General features: G+C 49.1%; 1 protein-coding gene across 4 annotated transcripts in view; it reads right to left on the bottom strand.

The window, feature by feature from the left end:
* MPZL1 (myelin protein zero like 1) overlaps positions 1–13388 on the bottom strand; it is a 40658-nt gene extending 27270 nt beyond the window's left edge. For all 4 annotated transcript variants that reach the window (XM_075434671.1, XM_075434700.1, XM_075434679.1 and 1 more), the window contains exon 1: positions 13268–13388. In XM_075434671.1, the coding sequence (XP_075290786.1) occupies positions 13268–13373 (106 nt within the window). In that variant the 5' untranslated portion in view covers positions 13374–13388. The remainder of the gene's footprint in view (positions 1–13267) is intronic.
* Between the last annotated feature and the right edge of the window lie 1584 nt (positions 13389–14972).

The raw sequence follows: 14972 nt of genomic DNA, 5'->3' as shown, positions 1-14972 counted from the left end.
CCACAGCAAGCATTATTCATCACACAGCATCCCCACCTAACCAACTTTATTGACTTAATACTGTTCTAACTCACATGCTGCAAATGAACAAGACCTTCCTAAGTCTGAAGGTGTAGCTCTCCAGTAGCTTAAGCAGATCTGAAGATGCAGAGCTTCTCGATTTCTTCATAATAACACCATCATGTCTGCCAGGTTACACAAAACCAGTGAAAAAGCAGCTACACGTTTTCAGATAGCTCAGCCCTGGCCCAGCTCACAACCCCTGGGCGCTGTGCTGAGTGGACTCTTAAGCATGGCAACGATACACTGCTCTTGAAACTACCCCTGTGGAAGAAGCCTTTACAGTTACCAAGCAGCAAAGTATAGGAAGATAAGGTCATTCAGAATCGATACCAGACAAGCATTCATAGAGTTTGCACCTAGTTAGTTAATCAAATTGTGGTTAACTCTAGCTTTCAGTAAGATTAAGAGCAGTCATCCTTACCATTTTCACCAGAGTAACATGAAAGACTGCAGCATTGCACTGGTAAGTGAATTTACCTGGTATCTTTGAAATGGGGTGCACCTTGATCTAAAAATCTTAGAGAAGATGGCCAGTCGCTGTCTACAGCACACTGATGGGAGTTCTCCTCACAGGTGTCCTGCCCTCTCCGGGACTTCTTTGGCCAGGTCAGCTGAGAGTCACCCTGGCCAGGTCAGCTGAGAGTCACCCAGTCACACGTGCTGGTAACTTACTCAGCACAGGAGACGCAGCCTATGTGACTGGATATCTTATGGGTCGGAGTCTGGATTCTTCCCCTTGTCCCCTACCACCAACTGCTTACATTCAAAGCTATATTCTCAATTAAACACAGTAATACACAAACTATGGTCCACTCCCCAGAAACAAGTGACAGGGTCATGAGCTGACATAACAAGGTTACACAGGGTTACAGAGATTCACCTATGCACGCCACAGTCAGTTAAATCACACCAAGCATCCAAGCACTCATCCCTGTTCCAGTACTGAAAGACTCTCCCCCAGCTGCGTTAGAGCATTGATCTCATCAGACTTTTCGAATCCACACTGTAGTACCTTCTCCTAAACACTGCCCCTCACACTTCGGAGGATCTGCTCAAAAATTGCAAACTTTTTCCACTTCCTTCAAGCTCCCTTAAGTGCCTCCAAAACATTTAGTAACAGCTTCTGTATAAATCTAACACCACCATTGATCTCCAAGCTGCCAGTGCTTGGAGATCAATGCTTACTAAAGCTGAAGTGGTACTTGTATCCCCTGGTTGGTTACACTTGTTTCATACTGGTCAAAAACAAACAAAAAAATCTTCTGTGCAAGAATTGTTTTTATTCTACATTTTTGTACACAGAAATAGGGACCCCACTCTACTGCGCAAAGGTTGAAAATATGGTTTGGTAGCACATCACCAGGAAATCCTTCCTTGCACTGAAGATTTACACTAATTAACACACAGCTAATTAAAATTTATTTGTACACCAGATTCTCCACTGAAATCTTGGATCCAATGAAAAAGCTCTGTTAATTAAGGCTATGAACACACCAGAATAAACTCGATTTCCCTGGATCCAACTCAGCTGGATCACTAGGAGTCCTAACAAACCAAGAATGCAAACAACTAACACTGTAATCACGGGCATCTTATCTCCACAAGCACAAACACAGCCTATGCAGAAACTTTTATCAGATCACTAAACATTGGATGCTTAGAGCTGCTACAGTTCCCATGCTATGCATGTGTTACACGCCTTTCCTCTTGAAATGGCTAGTCATCAGTTTATTAATTAATACAAGCAACTTGCTTCGTTTATCTCAAAGATGCCTGATAATACAGTCATTTATATAATTTATAAATAAAGTCTCTTACGGATGAAAGATCAGGAATAATCAAAAAGTCTGAGTAAAGAAAGATTAAAAGATTCAGACAGGCTATTACAGGTAACAAGTTGATGACAGCTGCAGATCAGCAAAATGGAAAGAAAGGCATTAATACAACAGAATCTGAGCAGTTCACATTTAAAGGATTCCACAAAACCACAGAAAAGTCAGTGGTATATCAATAAATTCGCTATGGTTTCCCCAGCAGCCCACAAGTTTCATCAGAAAGGAGGATGTGGGATTTTTCTAATGACTAGGGTTCATAAGTCACAAAAACAATATATACTTGAGAAACAGTGCTTTCATTAAGAAATACTCTTAATTAATGTCAAGCGTGTTGTGAAATATCAGTCTGCTGCTGACATCGCTCTCAGCTACAGTTGCACGACATTTAATTCCTTCTCCCACAAAGCACAGCTTCCCCATACAATCAGCACGAAACAACAGCAGTGAGACCCCTACAAAACATGTCAGAAAATCAGCACAAAGTTATGGTCCCCTACTGCAATTACAGGCACTTCTGTTTCCACAGGCCATCATTTCTTCACTGTAAATAAAACACCTGGTGGAGAAATCCTAGCTTTCATGGTCTTAATAGACAGGAGTAGACATGCCCAAATCGTTCCTCTGAAACTCCACAAGATCTGTTAAAGCATCCAGACACTGGATCAAATTTCCACACAAAGAATTCATTGACATCATTTAGCCTTAACATGGAAGTGAAATCCATGCCAGCCATTCCACCCGGCAGCAGACCATGCTGTATTGCATAAGGACAACACACAGTATTAAGGAGCCACACACATCAGTGTAATGAAAAATAGACTTGTCTGACCACTTCCACACCAGAAACCCATTCTGGTGTTCTCTGGTCTGAAGTATTATTAGGTGTATAGATATAAGAATGTATATATATATATATATTTCTAAGTGTATGTTCTTGCATGTCACTGTGGTGTTTTAGCTGGCTTAAATATAAAGGAATATTTCTGAGCAAATAAGACATTTGCTGCCTGAAAAAGAGTTTGTTCTTAACGATGTTGTCTTAAAATATAGAAGCGATGTTCAGCCTGAAGAAGAGAAGGCTGAGAGGGGACCTTATAAATGCCTATAAATATCTGAAGGGTGGGTGTCAGAAGGATGGGGCCAAACTCTTTTCAGTAGTGCCCAGCAACAGGACAAGGGGCAATGGGCACAAACAAAAGCACAGGAAGTTCCGTCTGAACATGAGGAAGAACTTCTTCCCTCTGAGGGTAACAGATCCCTGGACCAGGCTGCCCAGGGAGGTTGTGGAGTCTCCTTCTCTGCAGATATTCAAGACCCGCCTGGACGCAGTCCTGTGCAGCCTGCTCTGGGTGACCCTGCTTCGGCAGGGGGGTTGGACTAGATGACCCACAGAGGTCCCTTCCAAACCCGAACATTCTGTGATTCTGTGTGATTCTGTGAGTTGACCTTGGCTAGCTGCCAGATGCCCACCCAGGTGCTCTCTCACTATCCCTTCCCAAACAGGACAAAGCGAGAAAGTAAGATGAAAATGCTCATGGGTAGAGATAAGGGGACAGGGAGATCACCTACCAGTTACTGTCCCAGGCAAAACAGATTTGACTTGGGGAAAATTAATTTAATTTATTCCCAATGAAAATAGAGTTGGATGGTGCGAAACAAAGACAAAAACTAAAATACCTTTCCCTCACCCCTTGTTGCCCCCCAAGTTCAACTTCATTCCTTCATTCCCAACTCCTCTACCTCATCCCCACTCCCGGGCAGCCAGGTAGAGATGGAGGGTTGTGGTCAATCTGTAACTGCTCCTCGCTCCTCACACCTTTCCCTGCTCCAGCATGGGTCCTTCCAATGAGCTTGTAGCCCTTCAGGAGAACCTACTCCAGCCGGGGCTCATCCACGGGCCACAGTGTGGATATCTGCTCCAGCATGGTCCTCTCCATGTGCTGCAGGGGAATACCTGCTCCACCATGGTCTTACCCGAAACTTCCAGGGGCTGCAGGGGAATCTCTGCCCCAGCACCTGGAGCACCTTCTCCCCTCCTCCTTCTCTCACCTCAGGGTTTGCAGTGTTGTTTCTCACGCTTTTTCTCCCCTCACTCCTCGCTGCCTGCGTGGTGCTTTATTCTTTGTCAAACTTCACTGCAGAGGTGCCACAGCTCGGCTAAGGGGCTCAGCCGTGCCCTGTGGCAGATCCAGTGAAGCTGCCTATGTCAGGCACGAGGCAGCCCCAGCTTCTCCTCATGGAGACTGTCCCTGCAGCCCCACCACCACCAAAACCTTGATGTCTACACCCCATACACTCATATATGACACAAAGCAACACCAGCTGCAGAAATGATGACTAGACAAAGTCACACCAACCAATCTAGACATCTAAGATTCAAAGCAACTAAAACTAAATTCCACTGCCTCAAAGGAGGACAAAAGAGTTTAGTTTCACTCTCAAACGCCAGTCACTGGAATAGCTTTTTGCTGCTGCTGCAACAGCTCCCCAGGTTGCCAACCTCCTCAAGTAATTCAGGCTGCTGAAGCAAAGGGAGCTTCCTGACCTCAGTAACGCAGCCGGCCCTGCAGCACCCACCAGCCCTGCGAAACAGAAAAGCTGCTGACACCTAGCCCATCTACCACCTCCTGCCGCCTTGCTGCTGGGAACACTCATCTCCCAAGGAGAGACAAGCTCAGAAGAGCATCTGCTAACACGACGTTCGCTTTCTCTTGGCCTCTTTGCACATTCAGCTAAGCTCTGCCTGACTCAGCGATGAGGGAAAAAAATAGCATCTCATCACCCCAAGTGAAAGGAAAATGGTTTCACTGAGAAGCTTTAAGCAGGCTGTGGCACAGCTGTCAAAGCAGTCAATAACACCCATGTACCTCAGCCCTGCATACCTTCATGCACCTACTTTGACAGAACTCAAAGACAGAAAGTCTTCAGAGTCACTAAGCTTTGGTACCACCCTCTGCTCCCATGCTACAGAGTCAGTTATTCAAGTGGTCTCCTCCACATGACGCAGAGCTGCTCACTGCTTTGCCAAGAGGCAGCAGAAGAACCTACGCCGAGATGTACTTCCAAAGCCCATGCTTATAACCAGAAATGAGAAACAAGCATGAGAAACAGCAAAGAACATCTGAGCTTCCTTGCCAGCCAGGCCACAGATTTCTTGTTCGATCCCGAGGAAATCACTTCACTGATGTATCACTCTCAACCTGGAAATCATAAAATTGAGATGCTTGTAAAGGTGCCGAGATCCATGAACAAGTAACATTATAGTTGCACTGCTTCATGCTCCAATTTCAGAGCCAGTCATATGTCAGGTTTGGGCAGATGCTTATTTAGTTTTGAGACCAATAACATATAGCTCTGTTCTAGCACCTTTTTGTTGGGGATCACAAAACAATACTTCCCGGCCTACGCTGTAGACTGTGACGCCAATCAGCAGCTCAAGTACTTTCGAAATCAGATATCATATTTTTTCCATTCAACAGCCCTTAAGTGGTTTTCCTTCCATGACCAAGTAACTGTTTAATTGAATCTGAACACTTGTAAACTTGTTGTTGATAAAGTCAAACCAAAACAGTGAAAAACCCAAAGGGGCAAGTCAAGTAAACCCATTCAAAGTGCAATGGTAACTGGAACAGCCGAATCGCAATACTAACATAGCCACTAACAAACACACCAGATTACTCCTTGGGCACAAGGACAGATTCCAGAAAATGGTAATTACGATTAAAGAAGGGCTACACTGAACAAGAAGATAAAGAGTACATCTTAGAAGAGTCTCTTTGAAATGCACCAAGCTTTTCCCACAAAAAAAGGGTATCATTAAGTTTGCTTAACTAACGAACTGAGAGAAGTCAGGTACACATGCTAAACACACGGCAGAGGGAGTGAAGAAAGCATCCTACCACCACAAACATTTCCTAGAATTACTATAGCAACCCACTAAGACTGTCACAATGTCTACTAAGGAAATGAGAGTATTAACGATCAGAAGTTGTAGACAAAAACCCCCATACAAACAACAACAACAAAACCCAAGGTGTGGACAGTAGAGACAGACATCGCTGGCTGGAAAAAAAGCTTCCCTCTAGGTCAGCACTGGTTATTAGTACTATTTCAAGTGAAACTGTGTTAAAAACACCAGTCACGTTGCCAACTGTTGATGGCGTGCAGCATCTTTTTGACACTATCCAGCATTAGTAGCGTGGAAATCATCAACTTCCAAAACAAACCAGGCAGTACAATTTAGGATGTGGATATGCAAATTTCACAAGGAGATAACAGTGCAAAAGGCTACATCTCAAACAGACATAAGAAGCTGCCTTTTTTTCCTCCTTTTACAATAATCAATCCCCCACGTTGCAAACAACTCGGTGACAACAAATCTATACACACCAAGCGACATTTGCAGAAGACGCCCTTTGAACCATCCAAGGTATCAGCAGCATTCCAGTACCAGTCACTCCCACCTGAGTGTCATCACTCCTGACCAGCATCATGCCCATCTCTTGCCAAGTATCAGTATTTCCACCAGCCTGAAAGATGAGCACCGGCGTTTTCCCTGCACATGGACGGACCCAATTCAAACCTGCTAAATAAAATCCCACCACTTAACAGAGCAAGGAGACAGAGACAGCTGAAATTAAGTCACCCAAGGGATTACCGTCCTCAGCTAACAGGGTATTCTGTCACAGGGCCAACCTGTCCTGGTGTGACTGGAGGCTTACTTTCAGCAGTTCAAGCAAATCCGAAGCTCTCCAAGGACCAGATCCCTCACTGCTCCAGCGACTGCTGAATGCCTGCAGCCAGCTCCGGCACCTCGCTCGCAGCAATCTTACGCTTACTTGCTAACCAAAACTTGCTAACTTACTTGCTGAGCAAACTCATAACTAGCTATAACCTGCTGTAGCACAACCGCAAAACCAAAAGAAAAAGCCCGTGCCATGTATTTCAAAGCATTGTTTCACAAGAATTTGTCAGCTGTGGTGCCAATTTAAACAGCTCCCATGCCCACTTTTAACATAACGTGATGAATCTGACCAGGAACTAATCCATGTTCAAAACAGCCCTTTTTCCATTGTTTTCTTTTAAACCAGACCAACACCCTAACCCAGCCCACCATACACCATATTTGTACAACAACTGAGCAAGGTTAGGAAGCACTGAGTAGGAGCTGCTTCAGCTGGCTCTTCCTAGGAACGCTTCTCTTTTGTGAAGTGTTTATGGCCTCCCATCCCTCTCCATTACCTCACCAGCTGACACACAAGGTCATTTCTACAGTCATCCCTTTGATTAGAGCAGCACCTTCGTCCACGCCTGTGCTGACTTTGTCAAGCAGCAGGGTGTGCAGCATCTCCACACAGCGGTCATCTCAACACCTTCCACACTGCAAGAGTCAGGCAATCCTGCAAGACCTCTATCAGAAAACTTCAAGACACAGAAATCAGCCAGATTTTTAAAATCCTGCTGCACACATGGCTTTATAGAATTTATTACCAAGAAGGAGCCTTGTTCACCATCCTTCACTTGCCTGCATTACAAAAACAAGTTACTGAAAAGCGTAACAGATGGCTAGCAGCCAACTGAAGATAAACACCTCCAGCGCTGGCCATTTCGCCTACCAGGAGTTCACCTGCCCTTATTCACCTCTGCCTCGTGAAGTGAAATTACTTAGGAAGGTGCCACCAGCCGCCACTCACACAACTGCTGCACTGCCCAGAGTTTAACCCTCCCTTAAGGATCAGAACCTCAATCTGATTGTAAGCACCGAAGGCAGGGTCTAACCAATGTTTCAGGGCAAGCTCCCTTAATGCCCCTTAACGTCATGTGTGTAAAGCATCAGCAGATGTATTGCAAAGCATCTTTTTCTGCAGGGTTGAAGGGAAGAGAATTCACAAGAACAACCAGCCTTCCCGTTTTCCTTACACACTTTAAGCCAAAACCTAGCAGCAGCACCAACGGGAAAGTGCCAACACCACAGCTGAATAAAAATGCAGGAGCTGAAAGGCACGGTAGCAAAAGTGAATGTCCTGGTTTCGGCTGGGATAGAGGTAATTTTCCTCCTAGTAGCTGGTATAGCGCTGTCTTTTGAATTTAGGATGAGAATAATTTTGATAACACACTGATATTGTAGTTGTTGCCAAGTAATGATTATAGTAAGTCAAGGACTTTTCAGCTTCCCATGCCCTGCCAACGAGGCAATGCAAAGGAAACCTGGAGGGAGCGCAGCCAGGACAGCTGACCCAAACTGGCGAAAGGGACATTCCATACCGTATGACATCATGTTCAGCATGTAAACTGGGGGGATTGGACCAGGGGAAGAGGATTGCCACTCGGGGACGGGCTGGGCATTGGTCAGCAGGTGGTGAGCAATTGCATTGTGCATCACTTGTTTTGTATATTCTATTATTATTATTATCATTATTTCTCTTCCTGTGCTGTCCTATTAAACTGTCTTTATCACAACACATGAGTTTTACCTTTTTTTCAATTCTCCTGCCCACCCCACCGGGACGGGGAAGGGGGGGGCGAGGAAAGGAGTGAGCGAGCAGCTGCGTGGAGCTTAGCTGCTGGCTGCGGTTAAGCCACGACAGGGAACAACACACAGGGGTTGTGGGCTAACCCCAGCAGGCAGCTCAGCCACAACCCGGCCGCTCTCTCACTCCCCACAGTGGGATGGGGGAGAGAATCAGAAGGGTAAAAGTGAGAAAACTCATGGGCTGAGTTAAAGACAGTTTAATAGGTAAAGCAAAAGCTTCATTCACTGCTTCCCACCAGCAGGCAGGTGTTCAGCCATCTCCAGGAAAGCAGGGCTCCATCAAGTGTAATAGTGACCTGGGAAGACAAAACGCCGTAACTCCCAACAGCCCCCATTCCTCCTTCTTTCCCCAGCTTTTACAGCTGAGCACAACGTTCTGGGGTCTGGGATGTCCCTCTGGTCAGCTGGGGTCAGCTGTCCCAGCTGTGCACCCTCCCAACTCCCTGTGCATCCCCAGCCTCCCCACTGGTGGGGCAGGGTGAGGCGCAGAAAAGGCCTTGGTGCTGTGTAACCTAATGTAAAACAAGTAACCAACGTAAAACATTAGTGTGTCATCAAGGCTGTTTTCATCACAAATCCAAAACATGGCACCATACAAGCTACTGTGAAGAAAACTAACTTTATCCCTGCCAAGAAGAGTACCAACACATTTACTTGACACGAACATCTTCAACTAAAAAAACCCTGGCCTATTCAGGACAAGTAACAGAATGGTTCTGCCACTTTCAAGATAAAAGAGATTAGGTGAAAAAAAATAAAAATTACAAAAAAAAAAATCAGTGGAACTAGGGGAAATCACCTGGTTGAAGGGTTATCTTTCAACTAGTTCAGACAGCAAACAATACTGATATTTGACCCTGCCTCAAGATGCATACACAAATGCTATGGGTACAGCTTACTGCTAAACTCTAGTCTGAGTAAACACTTGCTCTTCTAAGCAACTGCTGGTTTGAGATAAGAGCAAATCACTGAAGTTAAGAGTTCTCCAAGCCTCTTTGCCAGCAGCAAAGCCATTTCAGAACTTCTTGTCCTCTCCTGCCACAGCTTCCTCTTACACAAGACGTGAGAACCCTCTCCATTGTGCTAACCACTACATGCAGGGTCACGCTAACCCAAATCAGCAAAGTAATGAAGATAAACAAACCACACACACAAAAAAGAGACAGACACAAACCATAGGGATGTAAGTGTTTTCATATCCAGACCTTCCAGCTTTCTGATGTAGTCCTAGGATATCCTGAGTCAGCATTCAATAGTTTAATGTTTGGGGGTTTGTTTTTTTTTGTATACAAAACTTTATCTTGACAATTTATCCATTAACTACATGTAGACAGTAGAAAGAGCCCTGTATGCCACACATGATCAAACCACATCACACTCAGCGAACACCCACTATGGGTGCTAATAATAAGTTTTAAACAGATGACTTCATGACAACCTATACAGCACCTCCCTGGCAAAATAATAATTCTTTAGAAACTATTCAGATTAAAATATTTCAAGTCAAACAGTACACGATGTCTGTCTTGTAAAGCTAGGTTTCATTTCTTTGGTCTTCCATCTAGACTGCAGGGACCCTGTACAGTGCACAGGACATTCACTGCCTACTGCTGTCAGTCAGGAGAAGATAAGTCCACAGGCAGACAGTGGAACTGCTGCTTAACGCAATCAACCATAGTTCAGATAACAAGCAAAAGAGCCATGTGCATCGTTAGTTCCACAGAGACAGAGGTCTGTTGGGTGGCTGGGGTCATGAAGAACCCAGCCATTTCACAAGGTGGCACTAAACCACATTTTATCACCAAAATATTAAGCTACAGTCTTTTCAACATATTCAACAACTTCTTGCTGCTGCAAGTGAGGTGCCCTGAGCAGCAGTCCCACCCTCAAACTAACCGGCAGAGAGAAGAGTTTATCCACCTCACCACCTTTTCCCTTTGCAGAACCCACTCAGCGCTGCAGGCAAGGAAGTCTTCCTACCTGCAGCGTCAGTGGGCTCAGCTTAGCAGAGCTAACAGCTTCTGACGGGGTGAATACAGCAATTCTGACTAAACCTGGCACAAACACGAAGCGAGCATTGCAACCCTGACTTACACTGTTATTTTCATGAAGCATTTCAAGCAGCAACAGAAACGTCCAGGTGAACTCAAAGCAGTTACGGGCACTTGAGCTACTTAACATCCCAGTACTCCTCTGCTTGTCACTGGTCTGCGTATGGTGCACGTGTGCACATGTATGTGAGCGCACACAAAAGCAGTAGTAGGAAAAAGAAAAAAAAATCAGACTTTGTTGGCATCAAAAAGAACAGTAGAAATATCAGCAATATTCTTTCCGGTAATGTCTAGACATTCTTCAGGACTTTCAGAAGCAATCAGGAACCACCCTCACGTTAAACACAGACACGTTATCACTTCAAGTGATACCTACATGGCTTACAAATTCAGGATTGCAAAACAATCCATTTTCTTGATACTCTCAACTAGTTGTTCAGGGCTCACCCACCCATACAAGAGATTATACCCAGATTAACTACTTCGGCCACAAATGTCCACAGGATCACAAACAGTACATTTGAGAGTGATCCTTCACTCTTACAAGTAAATGGAGCAATCAGGTTTTCAGATGACTGAGCGTAACCAAGCAAGATGAACTTCTAACGCACCCATGCAGATGCACACAAGAAAATAAGCTTAAAGCCCAGTATCCGTATTAGTTGGGAAGCAACAGTGACCCGCTTGGCTTGACAAAGCAGACTGTGATGTTAAGCTAGGCCTGTACAGCACAGCCCTCCAAGTAATTTTTCTGTCTCACTGCAGGTTATTGGCCACAGCAAACAGGTCTGCCATCGAGCACATGAAGAGGCAGACGAGGAGCCACGACTTATGGCAGCGAAGCTCTGCAGCGTGTTACCCAGCCACACATCACATCAGAGCAACTGAGCAACAACAGCACTCCGAAAATGCCACTTCTGCCCTTGCCCTTTTGCTTGGCAGTTTTTGATTTCTGAACTTCTCACTAGATGAAAATCCAGCATGAGGAAATGGGAATGGAAAGAGGATCCTTGAACATCTGCAGGAACCGGAACGACACAGGCAAGCCGACAGGCAGAGTATTTATTACACAGGACTCCTTACAACATCAAACTCTAGAGAAGATCATCTTTGCCCCACCAATCACCAAGCTACTTTGCATATGCAAAAGAGGCAAAGAGCCTGCACACCGGTCACTTATTCCCAGGCAAAGACGTAAACCGTGTGCCAACTCCATACATGGAAAAAAAAAATAAAAGTGCCTTTTCAAAGCAGACAGGGGGATTAAGGATGTGCAGTACAAGCACAGAGAGAAGCCAACATGGGAGTCACTTCTGATTTGGGGTTCGAAAAAAATCTACAGTTGTAGGGATGAGAACAGAAATACAGTCCAACACAGGTAAGACAGTGATTTTAACACCCATTTATTCCTTTAAATTGCAATCTCACTTTTCAGACAGTCTCCACCCCAGGGAGAGTCTCTTTCCAAAAGAGTACCCTGTAGCTTTGCTTGGTTTTAAGATACTATATTTGGTCACATACCTCAGACTTTGTAGAATGATCTACTACTCCTAGCTACCCACAGTATTAATGCAGTTGTACCTTTTGTTGTGGTCAGTGGAAATATGCACCCTTTCTTCTCCTGTCTCCATATTTATTTTCAAAGAACTTAGTTTTTACTGTAAGCTATGTATCTATATCTACCTACTTCATTCCAAACATTTAGGCTGCCTCCGCAGATATACAGCAAGCCTTAGCAATCTCACCTTTACTGCAAAATGAGTCATCTCAAACAAACCCGAATAACAAAGCTATTTGGAAATGAGAAGTTTTAAGTTCCTCACCACTCGGCGCAGTTCCTTATTAAACCTCTTTCCAGACGGACTCCGGAGTTTTACACAGTTTTACAGCCCTGCGAGCTGGGAAGCATCGGGCTTCTTTAATGATGCCTACTGCAATACTCTGCGAAGTGTTGCCCACTGAGCGAGCATCGCCCACGCCCGGTACCCGCACGCACCGAGCTACCTCGGGAAGCGCGGATGATCTTTTCATTTCAGAGCGATACGCGAAGCGGAGAGCTCTTTGCCCTGGAAGAACCTCAGCCGCCGCCAAGCTAAGCATCACCCTCGCCATTGCTCCCGCTCCGCAGCCTTGCCCTCGCCCCTCCATCCACACCAGCCACCAGCGCTTCGCTGCCTGCTCCCCCACCCCAACACCTCCCCGCGGGCCGAACCTGGGGTGCTCCCCGCGTCCCCCTCCGCCTTCCCTCAGCAAAGACGGGCCCGCGTCCCCAGGCTCCATCGCCGACCCAGCGAAGGCCGCCGAGCGCTGCCGGGGGGCCGCCCCCCGCCACGCCCGCAGCACCCCCGGGCCGGGCCGGGCCGGCACCGCGGCGGGGGCCGGTTTCCAACCGGATGGGCAGGGAACAGCGAAGCCGCACCGAGCCTGCGAAACCGCCCTCCGCTCCGGTGATCCGGCGACCGGGAACGGCGTTCAAAGCGACGCACGGGCCCGACACGGGGCGCCGGTCCCCCTCCCCGGGAGACCTCCGGCCCCGAGCGGCTCCCTCCGCCAGGGGCCAGCCGCGGGCCGCCTCCGCCCGCCGCACCCCCGAGCGCCCGGCGGCGACTCCCGGTGCCGGGCAGGCCCCTCTCTCCCGAGCGCGGATGGGCGCGGGCGGCCCCGCCGGGCCCGAACCCGGCCAAGGAGCTCTGCCCGCCGCCGCCTGCCGCACCTCGGGTCGGGTCGGGCGGCGCAGCCCCGCGGGGGAAGCGGCAGCGCCGGCCCTCGCTCACCCGCTCACTCACCGGCGGCCAGCGCGGCGGCGGTGGCCAGCAGCCAGGCCGAGCAGGGGCGCCCCGCAGTGCCTCCGGCCGCTGCCATCTTCCTGCCGCCACCTCCCCGCGCCCCCATTGTCCGCCCCCGGCCGCTGGCCCGCCCCGCCGCGCCCCGCAGCCCCCTTCCCTCGCCGGGATAGGCTCCCGCCGCTGTCACTCGCACACACCTCCCGCGTCCCACCCGGCCTTGCCCCGCTCCTTCCTGAGGATTGGCCAGGGGAGAGTTCCATCAAGTCCAGACGTCCTATCCGAGCAGGGAACGCACTGGCCCGCCCCCCGAGCCGGGCACGTAGCTATCTCCCCCCGACCCCGCGGCGGGCGGTGTCGTGGAGGTGCTGTTGGCGTGTGCTGGGAGGCTGCGGGCCCGTCGGCCCTGCCGGGGTTCGGGTTGGCGGCCGGCGAGGGCCACGGCGGAGCGCGGCGTCCGGGCGCCCTCGGCCACGCCGGCCTCTCGCCACGCGTCCGCTTTCCCAGAGAGAAGCAACCGGCGCGGGCGCGGCGGGCGCGTTCCCCCGGTGCCGGCTGCGGCCGCGCGTCCCGACGCACGGCGGGAGGGCGGGGTAGGCCGGGGTCCGCCGGCACCGCGCTCTTCCTCCCCTCCGAACCCGGAGACCCGGCTCTGGCGCCCGTGGCCTGCAAGCGGAGGCTTCTCCGGCCGCTCCCCTGCCACGCCGGCCGCCGCCGCCTGCAGCCGCCCGCCCGGCTTTTCCCCCGGCCGGCTGACCGGCCGCCGTGCCGCCGCAGGCCCCCGGGACTGCGCGTCCCCTGCTGTATCACCCCCTCACTTCGCTCTTTGGGCAGCCCCTTGGCAGGCTGCTTTCGCCGAGCTGTGCGTTCTGCCACCGTACCCCAGGGCTGTGGCCCACGGTGTCTGTGGGGCCGCGGAGGCCCGCAGAGGCCTGCAGAGCACTTGGGTCGCTCGTGGGCACTGGGCCTCCCCCAGCCCCGCGTGCCACCGCGGTTTCTCTGCTGCTCTCCGGGCACCAAACCACACCCGCGGGTGAAAGGAGCCTGGCTACTGTGTGCCGTGTCAAGGAGGGCCACGACAAAGCAGGCCCCCTCCAAAAACACAGGCAGATTATTTTTTTTTTGTCATCTGTGATGCAAGGCACCAGGTTGCAGTTCTCACGGCACTGAAAATGTCAGGGTGTATGCGTTGGTTGCTCATGCCCCAGGGGGAAGCTCTGGAGCACGTTCCTCAGCTAACCGTTTTACATGCTTTCTAGAAACCCAGGCTACCAGAAATCCAGGGCAGCAACTGGGAATAAAGACCAGCATGGGCAACTCTTTGTATCACAGGGAAATATTGCCCCGTTTGGTTGCCACCTCATCTAGTCCCCCTGACTTCTCTCACAGGCCAGTCCTGAGCCAACTGAGCAATATCCCGACTTCCCAAATGGAGCAGAAACTGATACGCAGCGACAAGCCTTTCAGTCCAAGCCCTCCTGCCTCCACACTCCCTCAGAGCTCTTCCCTTCCACAGATACACCACCCGCCCTCACAGCTCTCCTCAGGGACCGGAGGTGCTCTGCCGACACGGAAGCACACCAAGACCCAGAACTCGCTATTTACCTTCAGGCCCTTCAGTACCGCACAGTTTCAAAATGTTAAATCCCCTGAATAAGCCAAGCTTCCTCTTTCTGGGCATTTTTTCCAAGACAGCCAACCTCAAGTT

Source organism: Opisthocomus hoazin, chromosome 1 (assembly GCF_030867145.1).
Source record: "Opisthocomus hoazin isolate bOpiHoa1 chromosome 1, bOpiHoa1.hap1, whole genome shotgun sequence".
NCBI lineage: Eukaryota > Metazoa > Chordata > Aves > Opisthocomiformes > Opisthocomidae > Opisthocomus > Opisthocomus hoazin.
This window is presented reverse-complemented; position numbering and strand designations above follow the sequence as displayed.